General features: G+C 42.1%; 1 protein-coding gene across 1 annotated transcript in view; it reads right to left on the minus strand.

Annotated features, from left to right (window-relative positions):
- The window catches only part of GLT8D2 (glycosyltransferase 8 domain containing 2), a 35579-nt gene that overhangs the window by 15027 nt on the left and 3679 nt on the right, over positions 1 to 16873 (minus strand). The window contains exons 3-7 of the mRNA XM_049884214.1: positions 13516 to 13608; positions 8134 to 8305; positions 3127 to 3244; positions 1867 to 1951; positions 1146 to 1258 (exon numbers count right to left, since the gene is read on the minus strand). Coding sequence (XP_049740171.1) covers positions 1146 to 1258; positions 1867 to 1951; positions 3127 to 3244; positions 8134 to 8305; positions 13516 to 13608 — 581 coding nt within the window. The remainder of the gene's footprint in view (positions 1 to 1145; positions 1259 to 1866; positions 1952 to 3126; positions 3245 to 8133; positions 8306 to 13515; positions 13609 to 16873) is intronic.

The following is a 16873-nucleotide window of genomic DNA, read 5'->3' on the forward strand; positions in this document are numbered from 1 at the left end:
AACAGACAATTAGTTAAGTAACCTGCCCAAAGTCAAAAAGCTAGTAAATGATGGAGCCAAGATTCAGGCAAAATCAGGTCTGGCCCCAGAACCTAGGCCTTAAAGTGTGTTCCACCTTAAATGTCACACACATAAAATTATTTGCTGGAGCTTTTGTTGAACAGCATTCACTTCTTAATAACCAAAATAAATAAATAAATAAAACAAAACCCACTGCCATCGAGTCGATTCCAACTCATAGTGACCCTGTAAGACAGAGTAGAACTGCCCCATAGAGTTTCCAAGAAGTGCCTGGCGGATTTGAACTGCCACCCTCTTGGTTAGCAGCCATAGCACTTAACCACTACACCACCAGGGTTTTCTTACTTCTTAATAGCACCTTGTATTTTAAAGGCATTCTTTGGGTTTCAATGTTACCCATAGGTTTGACTTTCCTCATTTCCACCAGGGTAAAGAAATCTTTACCCTTGAACAAAATCAATAGTTACTTCTACAGAAAGAAAGAAAAAAAAAGTGAACATCAAAACTCTGAAAATCGAATCAAAGTTCAGTGACGGTCTCCTTTCCAGAAAATACCATCTCTGCCATAGAGTGTGGTTATAAACAACTTCAAAGACCACAACTCTCATTTCTGGAGCATTTACTTCATGCTGGACAGTTTTACATCATGTTATTTCATCATAAGGAGCCCTGGTGATACAATGGTGAAGCGCTCAGCTGCTTATCAAAAGGTTGGCGGTTTGAGCCCACCTAGCTGCTCCATGGAGAAAAGACCTGGCGATCTACTCCTGTAAAGATTACAGACTAGAAAACCCTACAAGGCAGTTCTACTGTGTCACGTGGGGCTGCTACTAGTTAGAATCCACTCCGTGGTTCATCATAACTCACAAAAACATAACTACGTAGATATGTACTTTCCAGAGAAGGAAACTGAGGCTTTGCGGGGTTAAATGACTTGCCCCAGAGTCAGTAAGGGGTGGAGCTGGAGTTTGAACCTAAAGATCCTTAACCCTGTGCTGTTCTGCCTCCCAACAGTCCTAACTGACCATCAGGGCTCTTGAAGGTATAGATTACACTCATTTTGAGTTATGGGGAAGGAGACGAGAGGGGCAGGGTGAAGGAAGGATACCGGAGAGATGGCCCACCTGCAGCCCTACCAGTCTGGTTATGTCCTGAGTGGTGGGCAAATCGCAGTCATCGGAAAAAGCTGCCGCGTGGCCCAGGGCCAAGGTGGTATCGTACAGTTCTTGGATATCACCTGCATTTAGAAAAGCAAAGAGTTAAAATATTTTAGCATTTGTTTTAGTTAGAGCTAGATAGGGCCTTGGAGCTTAAGCAGCCCCTGATTTTGCTATGGGGGAAAAGTCTAAGATAGGCTCCTTGACTTCAAGTAACTTGGCAATTTATTTAATAAGAACAGCTCATATCAAAGCCACTTGTTAACAAATTTAGATCGGCATTGGCCAAATGTCTTTATTTCTGTTGCTAGGTAGGCAACACACCAATGCAATCCTATTTACATGTGGGAAAGACAGACTGCAACGTTTTAACCCCAAAACATAGCTCGCTCCTGAGAACATCATCAGTGAGACTTTATTCCCCATGGGTTAGGGATGCAGGAAAGGAAAAGCTACCAAGTTATTTATTGCAGACTTTGACAGTCAGAGAACGGTCCCGCAGAAAGTCAACTGACTGTCCAGGGAACTGAGTATCAGCCTCTGCTTTCAGGAGATTCCCACATTTTAAACAGTACTCACGTGACTTTAATAAGCCATGAAAATCACTGGACAACTAGCTATTTGGAGAAATGCAAACAAACAGGCATTCTACTTATCAGCTAGTGTTCTTGGCAGTCAGCAAGTATACCTTGTACAATGACATCATCGTCCACATAGATGACTTTCTCATGTTGGTGGATAAGCAGAGGGAGATAGAATCGAACAAAGTTCAGCTGTTAAAACAAGAGAAACAACAGTGAGGCAGAGACATATGGCTAAGTTCTTCCGAGGGTGCTGGAGATCAGCTTTGACCATGGCCGGGGCTCCGCTCCAGGTTGGGAGCAGAATCAAACAGGGGCTGCGAGGATGCTTTGCTGAGCTTCCTTGTGCTCTCAGATCAATGGCTCTCCTAGATCCAAACCTCCCCACTGCTGAGGCTGTTTTCATTCTCTGTGACCTGCTGCAGTGGGGGCAGAGGCTTCCTAGCCAATCTTTTGTAAGATTGCCTGCCTTCCTCTACATTCAGTAATTCTGATGACTGTCAACAAAATCAGCCTTAAACACGCGTGCACGCACGCACACACACACACGCACACACCATCCTAGCACCAAGCTCAACCTTAGCTCCTTGAACCAGAAAAAGGTCGGAGAAGCATGAGCTGGGGGTGGGAGCGCCAGTTTTATCAGTGACAACACCATTCTATTCTAAGTCCCAACTCCGCTCCCACTGTGACAGTAAATATCTGGAATTGAGAAAATACCGTATCATTAGACAGGAGGCTTATAATTTAGTCAATTTTCGAGGATGGATCTGAGTAACAATCTTGTAGAAAGTGGTTGTATTTTTTTGTAAAATTGTCATCAAAACCACTGATCTCTGTGCAGTAGAGAGAGGGTCCCTTTTGTAAGAACTCCTGGAATAAAATACTTTAACCTTTCCAAAGCTAGGGAGAAAGTTGGTGTCTCCTGAAAATACTATCTTATTTGATACTGTGAAGTATAGGATCCATCATGCTATTGTTTTTCCATAGCTGCTGGGATATTCCGTGCTAAATTTAATGCACACAGTACATACAACAGCCTACATGTTCGGAATTTTTTTTCCTGGCCTCACTACCTGCCTCACCCCCACAGATATATTCATGCACTTAATGCTTATTTTTTATGCTTCATTTTTTCTTTAATAACTCCCTTATGTTTGGGTAAACCATTCTAAATCCTTTCTGGGCCAGGCGGTTTATAATTATAAATCAGCAGAGTTCAGTGAAGATGTAAGACAGTGAGGCTTCAGAAATATTCCATCCACATCCCCGTGGATGGTGCTCCTCCAGGTCTTGCGAGAACATTTCCACCTTGAACAAGGGGCTCGGCAAGGATTTTCCCCGGCAGGTGCGTGATTCCTACTCACAGGCTGGAGCAATTCAGGCCTTGAGGAGTCGGGTCTGATCTTCCCTTTGAGGACCAGGGGGTTGAATTCCACAACTTTAAAGTTTATTTCTCTCAGTTTAGAATGTTCAATCCATTTTCTAAAAAGACAAAACAAACAAATGAGACTCCATTGCCTAAGGGTCAATCTGTGGCCTACTTGTTAGCTGCCATGGAGTCGCCCCAGACTCATGGCGGCCCCATGCACAAGCTCAGCATCACAGCGACATGCAAGAGCTACTGACAGACAAGTGGTGGCTGCACATGAGCTGCATCACCAGGAATCGAACCTGGGTCTTCTGTATGAAAGGCAAGAATTCTACCACTGGACCCCCAATACTTCGTGTTTACTCCTCACAAAGTTAAAAATAAAATGTGCAAAATCTTAGAGTTTCGTCTATAAATCTTCCCGATTTTTCCCCCCACCTGGTCTGTCTTCAAATCTTTTATTTTCTTTCTTGTTCTTTCACATAACTCTTTCAGCAAAGGAAATGAAGCAAAATGGTAATAAGCAAGTATCTCCCAGGTCCAAATACTCTCTACAGGAAACTGGAAGATGAAGAAGGACAACATCAGCAAATGTTCCTTCTTTCTTCTAAAGCAGCATCTGTGAGTCTGGTTATCTGGTTTCCAGCCCACTGATAACCCAAGGGCTGTTAATACCAGGCTAAGTGAACAATCAGTGGCAACAAATGATGAGACAGTGAGAAATGACACACAAAAAATCTATAAGGCACACATAATCCTCAAAACACCAGCAACCAAGGGCCATTTAGAGTAGACAAATGTTGTATCTCAGTACCTACTGATAGTGTCGTTACCAAAAAAAAAAAACTGTAACTATTAAAAAATCTAAAAAAGCAAACCAGTTGCTGTCGAATCGATTTTGACTCATGGTGTCCCCGAGTGTGTCTAAGTAGAACTGCACTTCACAGGGTTTTCAGTAGCTGAGGTCTTTTGGAAGTAGATCACCGGCGTCCCTTTCAAGATGCCACTGGGTGAACTCGAAGGGACAATCTTTCCTTCAGTAGGCATGCACTTAAACATTTGCACCAAAGCAATATGTAAATACTTCCTCCTTATGAATGATGGACCTAACACAGAAATACCTCAAATTCTCCCTCATCAGTCCTAACTCCAACCCCTCCATTCTCCCAGAGATAGTCACTGTTAATGATTTGATATTTTTCCAGTTATTTTTCTTTCCAGAAATGCACATAGATAAATAAATAAATAAATATACAGACAGACAGATAGATGATACATACATACATACTTGTACACATTTATATTTTAGGATTTTTATTTTCAAAAAAGTGGATCATGCTCTAAGAATTGTATTGCAAGCTGCTTTTTCCACTTAACAGTGTGCCTGGGGGATTTTCTTTGTCTGTGTATACAAATCGGATTACTTATTTTTTAATAGCTATATCACATTCCATAGCCCATTTAAACATTTCTTCATTGTTGGACATTTAAGAACTTTCCCATTTTTGACTATTTCTCATGTTGCTGAAATTAACATCATTTTACATATATTTTGGCAATAGGTGCTAGAATTTTTGTAGCACAGATTCCTAGAAGTAGAAATGGTGAGTCACATAGTACATACACATGCAACATTTTAACAGATATTGCCACACTGCCCTCTCAAAATGCTTTTCCAGTTTATGAGGTGTACATTGTGTAGAACAGGAATAAAAATGTCCATTTTCCTGCACTAGATAGTTTCAATCTTATTTAATTGCTGCCAATCAGATAAGTGAATAATTATATGCTATTTATTGTTTAAAAAAAAATTAATTTGCGTTTCCATATTAGAAACATACAACATCTTTTCATGTTTATTGACAATTTGCATTTTTCCTTCTGTGAATTGCTCACAGGTTAAGAAAACAGAGGAAAGAGCAACTATTTCAGAAAGAAATATTCTTCATATAAGACAGTTAAGGACTCGTGGTGTCCCCAAGTGTGTCAAAGTAGAACTGCACTTCATAGGGTTTTCAGTTGGAAATTGTCGAAAATGAAATAGAACGCATAAACTTCTCTGTCCTAGGCATTAGTGAGCTGAAATGGACTGGTACTGGCCATTTTGAATTGGACAATCATATGGTCTACCATGCCGGGAATGACAACTTGAAGAGGAATGGTATTGCATTCACAGTCAAAAGGAACGTTTCAAGATCTATCCTGAAGTACAATGCTGTCAGTGATAGGATAATATCCATATGCCTACAAGGAAGACCAGTTAATACAGCTATTATTCAAATTTATGAACCAACCGCTAAGCCCAAAGATGAAGAAATTGAAGATTTTTAGCAATTTCTGCAGTTTGAAATTGATTGAACATGCAATCGGGATGCCTTGATAATTACTAGTGATTGGAATGTGAAAGCTGGAAACAAAGAAGAAGGATCAGTAGTTGGAAAATAGGGCCTTATTGATAGAAACGATGCCGGAGATCACATGACAGAATTTTGCAAGACCACAACTTCTTCATTATAATAACCTTTTTTCACCAACACAAATGGCGACTAGACACATGGACCTCGCCAGATGGAATACACAGGAAACAAATCGACTACATCTGTGCAAACGGATGATGGAAATGCTCGATATCATCAGTTAGAACAAGGCCAGAGGGCAACAGTGGAACGGACCATGAATTGCTCATATGCAAGTTCAAGTTGAAACTGAAGAAAATTAGAAGAAGTCCACGAGAGCCAAAGTATGACCTTGAGTATGTAACACCTGAATTTAGAGACCATCTCAAGAATAGATTTGACGTGTTGAACACTAAACGTGTTGTGGGATGCCATCAAGGACATCATACATGAAGAAAGCAAAAGGTCATTCAACAGACAGGAAAGAAATAAAAGACCAAAATCGATGTCAGAAGAGACTCTGAAACTTGCTCTGGAACTTGGTGCAGCTAGAGCAAAAGGAAGAAATGATGAAGTAAAAGAACTGAACAGAAGATTTCAAAGGGTGACTCGAGAAGACAAAGTAAAGTATTATAATGACATGTGCAAAAAGAGCTAGAGATAGAAAACCAGAAGGGAAGAAGACGTTTGGCATTTCTCAAGCTGAGAACTGAAGAAAAAATTCAAGCCTCAAGTTGCAATAGTGAAGGATTCTATGGGGAAAATATTAAACGACGTAGGAAATATCAAAAGAAGATGGAAGGAATACAGAGTCATTATACCAAAAAGAATTGGTTGACGTTCAACCATTTCAAGAGGCAGCATATGATCAGGAACCGATGGTACTGAAGGAAGAAGTCCAAGCTGCACTGATGCCACTGGCAAAAAACAAGGCTCCAGGAATTGGCAGAATATCAATTGAGATGTTTCAATAAACGGATGGAGCACTGGAAGTGCTCACTCATCTATGCCAAGAAATTTGGGCAACCAACTGTAAAAGATCCATATTTATGCCTATTTCCAAGAAAGGTAATCCAACCGAATACAGAAATTAACAAACAATATCATTAATATCACATGCAAGCAAAATTTACTGAAGATCATTCAAAAGCGGCTGCAGCAGTATATTGACAGGGAACTGCCAGAAATTTAGGCTGGTTTCAGATGTGGAACTAGGGATATCACTGCTGATGTCAGATGGATCCTGGATGAAAGCAGAGAAAACCAGAAGGATGTTTACCTGTTGTTTAATGACTACACAAAGGCATTTGACTGTGTGAATCATAACAAATTATGGATAACGTTGTGAAGAATGGATATTCCAGGACACTTACTTGTACACATGAGGAACCTGTACATAGAGCAAGAGGCAGTTGCTCAGACAGAACAAGGGGATACTGCCCGGTTTAAAGTTAGGAGAGGTGTGCATCAGGGTTGCTTCCTTTCACCATACCTACTCAATCTGTGTGCTGAGCAAATAATCCAAGAAGCAACAAGGTATTTCAGGATTGGAGGAAGACTCATTAACAACCTGAGATACGCAAATGACACGACTTTGGTTGCTGAAAGTGAAGAGGACTTGAAGTACTTACTGATGAAGATCAAAAACCACAGCCTTCAGTACGGATTACATCTCAACATAAAGAAAACAAAAATCCTCACAACTGGACCAGTGAGCAACATCATGATAAATGGAGAAAAGATTGAAGTTGTTGAGGATTTCATTTTACTTGGATCCACAATCAACACCTATGGAAGCAGCAGTCAAGAAATCAAAAGACACATTGCATTGGGCAAATCTGCTGCAAAGAAACTCTTTAAAGTGTGGAAAAGCAAAGATGTCACCTTGAAGACTAAGGTGCACCTGACCCAAGCTATGGTATTTTCAATAGCATCATATGCACAGGAAAACTGGTCAAGGAATAAGGAAGACGGAAGAATAATTGACACCTTTGAATTGTGGTGCTGGCAAAGAATATTGAATATACCATGGACTGCTAAAAGAGCGACCAAATCCGTGTTGGAAGAAGTACAACCAGGATGCTCCTTAGAAGCAAGGATGGTGAGACTGCGTCTGACATACTTTGGACATGTTGTCAGAAGGGATCAGTCCCTGGAGAAGGACATCATGCTTGGTAAAGTACAGGGTCAGCAGAAAAGAGGAAGATTCTCAACAAGATGGACTGACACAGTAGCTGCAACAATGGGCTGAAGCATAACAATGATTGTGAGCATGGCACAGGACCGGGCAGTGTTTCGTTCTGTTGTACCTAGGGTCACTATGAGTTGGAACCAACTTGACAGCACCTAAGGACAACATCGACAAGTTAAGGGTGTGGGCTCTTTGGTTTGTTAAACAAATTGCTTCTGCAGAATGATGCATTTCCATACCAGAATAATGAGGCTTTGCTGAAATTTCCCTATATCTGTCAGGTCACCACATAGACCTTAGGTCACCTCCTCATTAATTCTCATGACATGTATCAAACCAAAAAAGAAGGATACCCATTTAAGGAACGGTCAGGAAAATTAAAAGAAACCTCCAAAATCTACAATGTATAAATTACCGTATTCGAGACAGAGTGTTCCGGAGTCCAACTACATAGAATAAAATGTTGGCATCAGTGTTGCTGTAGATGCTGTTGATGGCAGCCATAGCAGCACCCATTCTCCCTGCCGCTGCACAAATCACCACAGGGATTTCCTCTTCTACTTCCTCAGGAGTCTCAGAATCGTCATCTGGAAACATCAAAAGCAGTGTCTTGGAGCATGACTTAGAACAGGAAGGAATTTCACAATACAGCCAGTTTAACTTGTCTTCCACACTCATGGGGAAAGATGGCGCAGTGTGGAAGAGACTACCAATTGTTCTCCAATATCCATTTTCTCCTTCTTCCCTTAGAAACAGAACTCTGAATTTTACCTGGCACAGAGCCACCCATTAAGACCATTATTCCCGGACTTGCTTGCAGCTATATGTGACCAAGCTCTGACCAATGGAATATTAGTGCAAGTGAAGTGTGGAAATACTGAGTCGTCCCTTAAAAGGAATGTGCTTATTCTCCCCATTTCCCTTCCCGCTGGCTGGAACGTTGATATGATGGTGGGAGTTGGAGAAACCATCTTGGACCACAAGATGGAAGCTATCTACTGAGGACAGCAAAGAAATAAGATAGAAGGAGTCTTGATCTGGATGATTGTGGAACTGAAATATCAGACTTTTACTTAAAAGAGAAAACAAATAATTGAAAAAATATGTGAAGAGCTGAAAAACCTCATTTGATTCAACAATCCTCAACACTTCCCTGAAACAGATTATTTGCCTTGACTACACCCCTAAAAGACACACTGTGATTTTCCTTCCCCTATCCACCTTCTAATCAAGTTTCTCAAAAGTTTACAGCAAGAGAATGGAGGTAAATGAAAGTACATAACTAACATGCACAATGAATCACTTTTGTTTTGAGCACAGGCTATGATATAAAATATTAATGCCATAACATCATATTTTGGTACCACAATACAACTTTCAGGTATGAAGGATATTATCTTAATTACCAGCATGTAGAGTATCCACTGGAGACCCTGGGTAGTGCAAACAGTTAACACATTTGGCTGTTAACTGAAAGGTTGGTGGTTCAAGTTTACCCAGAGGCACCTCAAAAGAAAGGCCTGGCCGTCTACTTCCAATAAAGCACCCATTGAAAACCCTATGGAGCATGGTTCTACTCTGAGACACATGGGGTCACCATGAGTAGAAGCTGACACAATGGCAACTTTTTTTTTTTTTAAGTGTTCACTATTAAACGCTCATCTGATTATTACTTCAAGCAGTCTCTCTCTTTAGAGATACTTTTTTTGCAAAACCTCTATCACTCAGATCCAGCGTAGTTCTAAAAAAAAAGCTGACATGTAATTCAACAAACCTTTTTTACTGAAATTAACCACCAGCTACTGCACATTGTGAGATTTAAGAAACATTGAAGAGCCTCCCCTTTCTCCTCTTCCATATTTTCCATCATCTTGCCAATGCATTTGAAATTTCTACCACTAGAATAATTATTTTTGTTTTCACAGTATATTTACTGACATGAGAGAATGTTCATCATAACACATTAAGGAGCAAAAGAATATATGAAATTCTTTTTCGTACGTGGCCCCAATCTGATACAAACATATTTGCCGATGGATCTACATCTATTTATGGAATTAGGAGTGATTTTCACTTTCTTCTTTGAGTTTGTTGTATTTTGCTAATTCTCAAAAGTAACTATGGGTTACTTTTATAAATCAAAAAAAAAAAAAAAATACCAGACTCATTGGTTCTGACTCAGTGACCCTATAAGACAGAGTAGAAATGCCCCATAGGGTTTCCAAGGAGCGGCTGGTGAATTGGAACTGCCAACATTTTGGCTAGCAGCCATAGCTCTTAACTACTGCACCACTAGGACTTCACTTCTTTTTTTTTAATTGTTATTGTGCTTTAAGTGAAAGTTTACAAATCAAGTCAGTCTCTCATACAAAACCTTATATAAACCTTAAAAAAAAAAAAAAACCTTATATACACCTTGCTAAATACTCCTAGTTGCTCTCCCCCTAATGAGACAGCACATTTCTTCTCTCCACCCTGTGTTTCCGTGTCCATTCAGCCAGCTTAGGACGTAACTTTTATAAACAGGAAAAAAATGTTTCTTAAAGAATTCTTCCTTCTGGACCACATTGTCACCTTGGGGCGGAGGGGTGGATCCCTCTAACCACGTGGTACACCACCTGCTGGCTGTGAGGCGATCTGCCTACCGTGCAAGTTTGACTATGTGTCTCCACAGCTTAAAATCCTCCAGTGGTTGCTGTACGGTAAAGTTGCATGCCTTTGCCCTGCACACATGATTCCTCATAAGCAGCCTCCGCTTACTTCTCTAGCCTCTTTTCTGTTCCAGAAATATCAAACTTCCTGTAGTTCTTTGAACACCACACCACGTTATCTCTTATCCTAATGCCTTTGCACAGGCTGTTCCCGGTGCCTGGACTGCTCTCGGCCTCTTTCTACATGGCTAAGAGGAGCCCTGGTGAGGCAACAGTTAAGTGCTTGGCTGCTAACTGAAAGGTTGGTGGTTCGAACCCACCTAGGAGCTACACGGGAAAAGGATCTGGCAATCTGCTCCCATAATGATGACAGCCTAGAAAACCCTACGGGGCAGTTCTACTCAGTCACAGGGATCAAGATCAGTCAAAAATCAGTTCAACGGCACCTAACAACAACACTTCTTATGTATTTATCTTCCATATGTAATACAGACATCAGATCCTCTGGGAAGCCTTTCATAGCTCCGTACACAAATTGGTGTTCCACTCCATCTGTGCTAACTCCTTCCTTGCTCAGGACTGAATTTACCAGCTGCCTTGCTATTTAATTGGTTACATGCCTTTCCCTTCTCTCCTATTACACTCGCTATCCTGCGAGGGCAGGGATGCTATCTTGTTCATCTCTGTATCCTTTACTTAACCCAGGGCCTGGTAGATTCTCAATACATTTTGGTTGGATGGGTGGATGAGCGGACGGACGGATGGATGAGTTTTTAGATACTTTTACCTGAACACTTACCACATTGCACTGGGAGAATCTATTTCCGTGCCTGTCTCCTCCACTAGGCTGTAAGCTTGTTAGGCTATTCCCATAGAGTCTGCACCTAGGAAGCACTCAATGAAAGTTTGCTAAAATGAACTCAGTGGAATGGATGGATTGGTCCCAGAGAACAGGGCCCTGGAGGAATGATTTGTGGGCTGTAAGTGGGGAGCAAGGAGAGGGAGGGTTGAAAGGCTGGGTGATACCTGGCTGTCAGGCTCAGGTTGAGGCTTTCAGCAGGTTGTAGGCATGATGAGGTCTGAGGTCAGAGGAAAGTGTTCTCCTGAGGGAGGGGGCACCACAGTAGAAGGTCAAACGTGAGTTTACAGCTCTGCTGCAGAAACATTACACTGCCATGCTTTTTGAGAGTGCCTGTTAGTCAGAAAGGGAGCCCTGGTAGTGCTGGGGTTAAGCACCACGGCTGCTAACCAAAAGGTCAGCAGTTCGAATCCACCAGCTGCTCAAACGCATCAGCTGCTCCTTGGAAACTCTATGGGGCAGTTCTACTCTGCCCTATAGGGTTGCTGTGAGTCAGAATCGACTCAACGGGGCAACAGGTCGCTTAGTCAGAGAAGCCGGGAGGTAAACTACGCCAGAAGTATTGTTCTCTGCCAAGAAGTCTCCCCCGGACAGAATGAAGGAGTGCTGGAGAAAGGATGGGGGAGGTTTACCAACTGCAAAATCTTCACAAGTGCTCCAGCCTTGAAGCTTCTTTGGTACTGTACTATTTGGATCAATTGTACCAACTGATGCCTGAGCCAGCGCATTAAAGCCAAACCCATTTGATGTCCAATAAAACTTTCAAAAACATCATAGTGAAGGGAGAAATGGACTGGAAATAATATTGCCTTAGTCCATGACATCAAACAGCTCTTATCAAACTATGCCCATTCCTGAAAGAGGTGAAATGTCCGCTCTCCCAATGCCAAACCTTTAAATCCCATTTCGAGTTAAGATTGTTTTAGCCAAATGTATAAACTTGCCTCACCCTGAATGGACTGGGAATGAATCAAAACTGGCCTCACTCCAAATGGGTTAGGAGTGAATCTCCAGCATGCTAGTCACAATGAAATTGTCAGGATATTACACGGAATGTCATTAGCAGGAGATTACATGTTTCTCTTCAGCATACAGCTTCATAGGATGTCTGGACATTACCTTATAACACTGTTGTTGCTGTTAGCAACCCAACTCATGGCAATGCCATACACGACAGAAGGAAACACCACCTGGACCTGCACCATCCCCATGATCGGTTTTGGATCATGCTGTTGTGATCCATAGAGTTTTCACTGGCTGATTTTTGGAAGTAGATTGCCAGGCCTTTCTTCCTAGCCTGTCATAGTCTGGGAGCTCCATTGAAGCCTGTTTAGCATCATAGCAACACACAAGCCTCCACTGACAAGATGGGTGGTGGCTACATATGAAGTGCATTGGCCAGGAGTCAAACCTGGGTTTCTGTCATGGACTGAATTATGTCCCCCAAAAATGTGTGTATCAGCTTGGTTAGATCATGACTCCTGGTATTTGTGGTTGTCCTCCATTTTGGGATTGTAATTTTATGTTAAAGAGGATTAGGGTGGGATTGTACTACTCTTACCCTGGTCACATTCCTGATCCAATATAAAGGGAATTTCCCCGGGTGTGGCCTGCACCACCTTTTAACTCTCAAGAGATAAAAGAAAAAGGGAATCAAGCAGAGAGTTGGGAACCTCATACCATCAAGAAAGCAGTGCCAGGAGCAGAGTGCGTCCTTTGGACCTGAGGTTCCTGCGCTGACATCCTCCCAGCAAGGGAAGACTGATGACAAGGACCTTCCTCTAGAGCTGACAGAGAGAGAAAGCCTTCCCCTGGAGCTGGCACTCTGAATTTGGACTTCTAGCCTACTAGACTGCTAGAAAATAAATTTCTCTTCGTTAAAGCCACCCACTTGTGGTATATCTGTTATAGCAGCACTAGATGACTAAGACAGTTTCCCACATAGAAGGCAAGAAATCTATCACCAAACCACCAATGCCTCAAACCAGTTGCCACTGAGTCAATTCCAACTCATGGCAACCCCATATATGCCAGAGTAGGCCTGTGCTCCGCTGGGTTTTCAATGGCTGATTTCTCGGATTCTTACATAGGCTGAAATTTGAACAACACTGGTCATTCCAGAGCACACCCAAGGGGTTGGCCTTGGGTGGATATTCTACAAGCAGGTCCTCTGGAGCTGAACAAATTATTGCTTCTATCTGAACCCAGCTATGGAAAGGACCCATGAGAATACATTTCAACCACATCCCCAGGTATTCTATCTCAATGTATTCCAGTGCCTGCTTACCTGCTTCGTTCTTAAGCACAGTCCCCTTATGAACCTTCTTATACAGAATCACACAGAGGGTCACAATCAGAAGGAAGAGCAACACCTGATTGACTGAAATAAAAATAGAAACATGTTAGAGCTTAGCCTATCAAACTGAAATCTTCCAGGAAAGTTTATGATGGCGGTGTGAGCAGATGCCCCCATGACATACAGGGTGGTGGCCTGGGACCTTTCTTTAAACAAATGGCACATGGAGTAAAGAGTTAACCTGGAACACTGCTGCTGCTCACGGATGCAGAGACTTAGTTTAATGAGGCTCCAGGGCTGAACACAGTCTGATGGCAGGGGCTTCCACCTTAGTGATCACATTATGCTGCCTTTGGAACCACATTCCATGCACGAATATTTTGTTTCAAATAATAGCCACCATTTATATAATGCTTATGATGAGCCAGTAGTTATCATGAATACATGTGCTTAGCTATTATAACACAGCTATTTCTCAATTCATTCCACAACTAGACAAAGATGAAGTGCAGAAAATTCTCACCCTGGGTAAGAGGTTAGAAGACTCCAATGTCTCTTCCAGTTCTAAGCCTCTAGGAACATCTGTTCCTCATCAGTGATACTTGCTCTTAGTACCTACCCGAGATGCAGGGTGGGACAGGACAGTGCTTTTCCTCAGCATGAAACACATATCACGGGTTGCGCATGAGACGGTTTAGGAACGTTTGTGCTCCTAGCATTAAACCAAAGCCAAACTTGTTGCTGTCAAGTCAATTTTGACTCACAGCAGCCCCGTAGGACACAGTAGAGCTGCCCCATAGGGTTTTCACGGCAGTAAATCTTTAAGGAAGCAGACCGCCACATCTTTCTCCCGAGGAACAGCTGGTGGGTTCGAACTGCCAAACTTTTGGTTAGCAGCCGAGGACCTTTTTTAAGTTTTATTGTGCTTTAGGTGAAAGCTTACAGCTCAAGTTAGTTTCTCATTCAAAAATCTACACACATTTTGTTTTGTGACATTGGTTGCAATCCCCACAATGTGTCAGCACTCTGCCCCTTTCCAACCCAGGTTCTCTGTGTCCATTCATCCAGTTCCTGTCCCTTCCTGTGTTCTTGTCTTGCTTTTGGGCAGGAGGCCTCATGTACATGATTGAACTAAGAAGCAGGTTCCTTGCGTGTGTTATTGTTTGTTTTATAGGCCTGGCTAATCTTTGTCTGAAAAGTGGGCTTCGGGATTGGTTTCAGTTCTGATTTAGCAGAGTGTCTGGGGGCTATAGTCTTGGGGGTTCCTCCAGTCTCTGTCAGACCAGTAAGTCCAGTCTTTTTTTGTGAAATTGAGTTTTGTTCTACATTTTTCTCTTACTCTGCCTGGGACTCTCTGTTGCGATCCCTGTCAAAGCAGTTGGTGGTGGTAGCCAGGCACCATCTAGTTCTTCTGGGCCGTCAAGCACTTTAACCACTGCTCCACCAGGGTTATTTTGCTTGTAACATTAAAAAAAAAAAAAGACTCATTGCTGTCAAGCCAATCCCGACTCATAACAACCCTACAGGACAGAGCAGAACTGCTCCATAGGGTTTCTAAGGAGCAGCTGGTAGATTCAAACTGTGGACCTTTTGGTTGGCAGCCATAGCTCTTAACCAATTCACCACCAGGGCTCTGCTTGTAGCATTAAGTAACACTAAATCACAGAATGAGAAAGTCAGTCCTTCTGATTTCCTGTGCATGCAGGCAATAGCAGCTAACCAGAATTGAGTAACACTGTTCTCATCATGAATATTTATACTGTTATTTCATTTAGAGTAAGGATGTTTGTTGTTTTTGTTGGGTGCCATCGAGTCACGCTCAGCTCACAGTGACCCTATGTACAACAGAATAAAACACTGTTCAGTTTTGCCCCATCCTCACAATCATTGCTATGTTTCAGCCCACTGTTGCAGCCACTGTATCAGTTTAACTCACGGAGGGTCTTCCTCTTTTTTGCTAACTCTTTACTTTACCAAGCTTGAGGTCCTTGTCCAGGGACCGGTCCCTCCTGACAACATGTCCAAAGTACGTGAGGCAAAGTTTTCCCAGCCTTGCTTCCAAAGAGCATTCTGGCTGTTCTTCTTCCAGGACAGATTTGTTCGTCCATGGTATATTCAACATTCTTCACCAACACTGGAATTCAAAGGCATCAATTCTCCTCCAGTCTTTCCTATTCATTGTCCAGTTGTCGCATGCATATGAGGCAATTGAAAATATCATGGCTTGGGTCAGGCGCACCTTAGTCCTCAAAGTGACATCTTTGGTTTTCAACACTTTAAAGAGGTCTTTTGCAGCAGAACTGCCCAATGCAATACGTCATTTGATGTAAACTTTCTATTATAAAGTACACTTATAAATTTAAAAAATGAGTCCATTTAAAGAAAACATTAACTGATGCGTAGAATTGAGGGTACACAGATGGAGAAAAGTTGAGAAGGTAATACATTGCCATATGAGGTACAACAATGCCTGAAGTTTCGGAAATACTGGGATCTGAAGTCAGATTCCAACCCCATTTTTAACACTTCTTCGCTGTGTGGCCTTGGACAGATTACTTAACCTCTCTGAGTCTCTGTTTCTTTATTTGCCAAATGTTGTTGTTGTTAGTTGCCATCAAGTTGGTTCCAACTCATAGTGATCTTATGTACGACAGGATGAAACACTGCCCAGGCCTGTGCCATCCTTACAATAGTTGTTATGCTTGAGCCCACTGTTGCAACCACTGTGTCAATCCATCTTGTTGCGGGGTCTTCATCTTTTCTGCTGACCCTGTACTTTGCCAAGCATGATGTCCTTCTCCAGGGACTGATCCCTCCTGACAACATGTCCAAAGTATGTGAGACGTAGTTTTGCCATCCTTGCTTCTAAGGAGCATTCTGGTTTTATTTCTTCCATGACACATTTGTTTGTTCTTTTGGCAGTCCATGGTATATTCAGTATTCTTCACCAACACCACAATTCAAAGGCATCAATTCTTCTTCCGTCTTGCTTATTCACTGTTCAGCTTTCACATGCATATCATGCAATTGAAAATACCAGGGCTTGGGTCAGGCGCACCTTAGTCTTCCAGATGGCATCTTTGCTTTTCAACACTTTAAAGAGGTTCTTTGCAGCAGATCTGCCCAATGCAATGTGTCTTTTGACTTCTTGATTGCTGCTTCCATGGGTGTTGAGTGTGGATCCAAGTAAAATGAAATCCTTGACAACCTCAATCCTTTCTCTGTTTATTATGATGTGGTCTATTGGTCCAGTTGTGAGGATTTATGTCTTCTTTTTTTTTTATGTTGAGGTGGTCTTTGATCTTCATCAGTAAGTACTTCAAGTCCTCCTCAGTTTCAGCAAGCAAGG

The sequence above is a fragment of the Elephas maximus genome, chromosome 4 (assembly GCF_024166365.1).
Source record: "Elephas maximus indicus isolate mEleMax1 chromosome 4, mEleMax1 primary haplotype, whole genome shotgun sequence".
NCBI classification, from domain to species: Eukaryota; Metazoa; Chordata; class Mammalia; order Proboscidea; family Elephantidae; genus Elephas; species Elephas maximus.